Consider the following 2,297-nt stretch of genomic DNA (forward strand, 5'->3'; position numbering starts at 1 on the left):
AATAAAAACGACATGGAAAATGTGTTTATTCTTTACACAAATAACATCAAACATCAGCTTTAAGGCAGCAACTTTTCATCAAACGAAGCAAAGCGCAATATTTCATCAAACTAGCAACAGGCAATTTTTAGGATGCGCTTCCCTTTGTGATGTCAGACCAGTCAAGATGGCCGACCGACTACAGTAGAACATGCCTCATTGACACTAACCAGCATACAAAAAGGAGGCCACCATATTGCTTAGCTCTGTGGCGGCTCGTGCACGGTGGCCTCTACATTTGTGGCGCCAGTGTCTAAATCCAGTGTTTAGGACTTCGGCTCAAATGGAATCTTACAGCAACACATTTCAATAAGTACAGTACTTGGTTCCTGTGTGCACACTTACTACGCTACCTAGCCAAGATGGCGACTATTGAGGGTGACTTTCCACTACCGCGCACTCAACATTTTTGGCCGTTTTAAGCACGCAACATTATGACAAACTTCTTGGCGTGAACTCGCTAATACACTCAAATTAGGTGCACTTCCATACTTACACTTGGTCGTTTGAGTGCATGAATGTGTTCACACTGAAGTCAGTAAATAGTCAAAATGTTGAGTGCGCAGTGATGGACTTCCCCCCCAAATTTGCATTTTGGCTACGTAGGTGGTATCAAACAAAAAGAAACAGCGTAATCTCCGCCTCATTTGCAGCAGGTGTTACACGCAAAAACAACGCAAACTCCAGCAACAGTAAAGGATTTACACTGTCCAAATAGGCACACTCAGGAACTAAGTACACATTGTACACAGTAAACATACTGCAGTGCACTGACGGAAGTATTTCATTTTTGTGAGGAACCTTGTTATATTTCACTAACAGTATCAGAATCTGAATATTTCCCTTTTGTGGACATTCCTACTGTTTATAAGTAAAGCAGTAGCACACAAACATGGTCCACGGTTCATAACTTAGAGAAGAACGATATATACAGACACCCTGAGGATTGACCACCCGATGGTCCAAAGCTCTGATGAAAGCTCACACAAGATGGTGGTCATCATCAAAATCAAAAGCAATAACAGCTGGTGCTACATTCTGGTGCATGAGGGGGTGGGGCCAACATTGCGCCCCCTAAGTACCTATTGTGTTCAGCATCCTGTTACAAAAAGTCTTGCTGTCCAAAGAGATGTCAATAACGTGTCAGAGTGACGCCTCTTAAAGGACCTTCAGAAGTTCTGCTGCCGCCTCTTCTTGGCCTCGATGGCGTCCAGGATGGGTTGCCTCTTGGACTGGTACCGCTGGCGGATCTCCTCGATCTCTTGCTCCATCTGCGGGTCCAAGGAGGCCAGACGCAGACGTAGCTCCTCCACCGACCATGAGTTGACCTGCGGAGACACACCACAGCTTGATGACACCCGTGGCGCCTCCCAGGGTAGATCGCAAACCACTACAGTGATACTGTGGAGTGTGGAGATTCACCAAGGCCCAGACACTGATGCACTTATAGATGTTTATGGTGACGGGTGAGCTGTAGCCTACCCCAGCTAACTATGTCTGTTTACAGTTTCCAATGAAGTACAGCATGTTGTGGGACTAGGGTAGGAGAGAACGCACACAAGAGAACGCGGACTCTTGTTTGTCTTCGTGTGCCGCATTGCTTCCGTTTTGGCACTTTGGGGCAGGCAGACTCTCCTCCTTTTCTGATTGGAATAGGGGTGTGAATCTTTGGGCACTTAACGATTCAATCCGATTCCGATTCCTTGGGTGACGATTCGATTCATAATTGATTATCGATTCAAACCGATTCTCTCAATTTATTATTTGATATAGTAATTACCATGAAACTTTTTCAAAACAGGTTACAGGTTAGAAAAGCTTCTTCTGGTTGCACGGCGATGGCTTAAAAATTGTCTTTAAAATGGATTTTTACTCAAATATATACAGTACAGGCCAAAAGTTTGGACCCACCTTCTCATACAATGCGTTTTCTTTATTTTCATGACTATTTACAATGTAGATTGTCACTGAAGGCATCAAAGCTATGAATGAACACATGTGGAGTTATGTACTTAACAAAAAAAAAGTGAAATAACTGAAAATATGTCTTATATTCTAGTTTCTTCAAAATAGCCACCCTTTGCTCTGATTACTTTTTCGCACACTCTTGGCATTCTCTCGACGAGCTTCAAGAGGTAGTCACCTGAAAGGGTTTTCACTTCACAGGTGTCATAGTTTTATGCCTCCATAATATTTAAATAGTCATGAAAATAAAGAAAACGCATAGAAATGAGAAGGTTTGTCCAAACTTTTGGCCT

General features: G+C 43.2%; 1 protein-coding gene across 1 annotated transcript in view; it reads right to left on the reverse strand.

The window, feature by feature from the left end:
• Window positions 1-9: 9 nt before the first annotated feature.
• Window positions 10-2,297, reverse strand: part of LOC133578411 (serine/threonine-protein kinase 4-like) — a 35,857-nt gene continuing 33,569 nt past the window's right edge. The window contains exon 11 of the mRNA XM_061932829.1: window positions 10-1,367. Within this exon, the coding sequence (XP_061788813.1) occupies window positions 1,209-1,367 (159 nt within the window). The 3' untranslated portion in view covers window positions 10-1,208. The remainder of the gene's footprint in view (window positions 1,368-2,297) is intronic.

The sequence above is a fragment of the Nerophis lumbriciformis genome, linkage group LG38 (assembly GCF_033978685.3).
Source record: "Nerophis lumbriciformis linkage group LG38, RoL_Nlum_v2.1, whole genome shotgun sequence".
NCBI classification, from domain to species: domain Eukaryota; kingdom Metazoa; phylum Chordata; class Actinopteri; order Syngnathiformes; family Syngnathidae; genus Nerophis; species Nerophis lumbriciformis.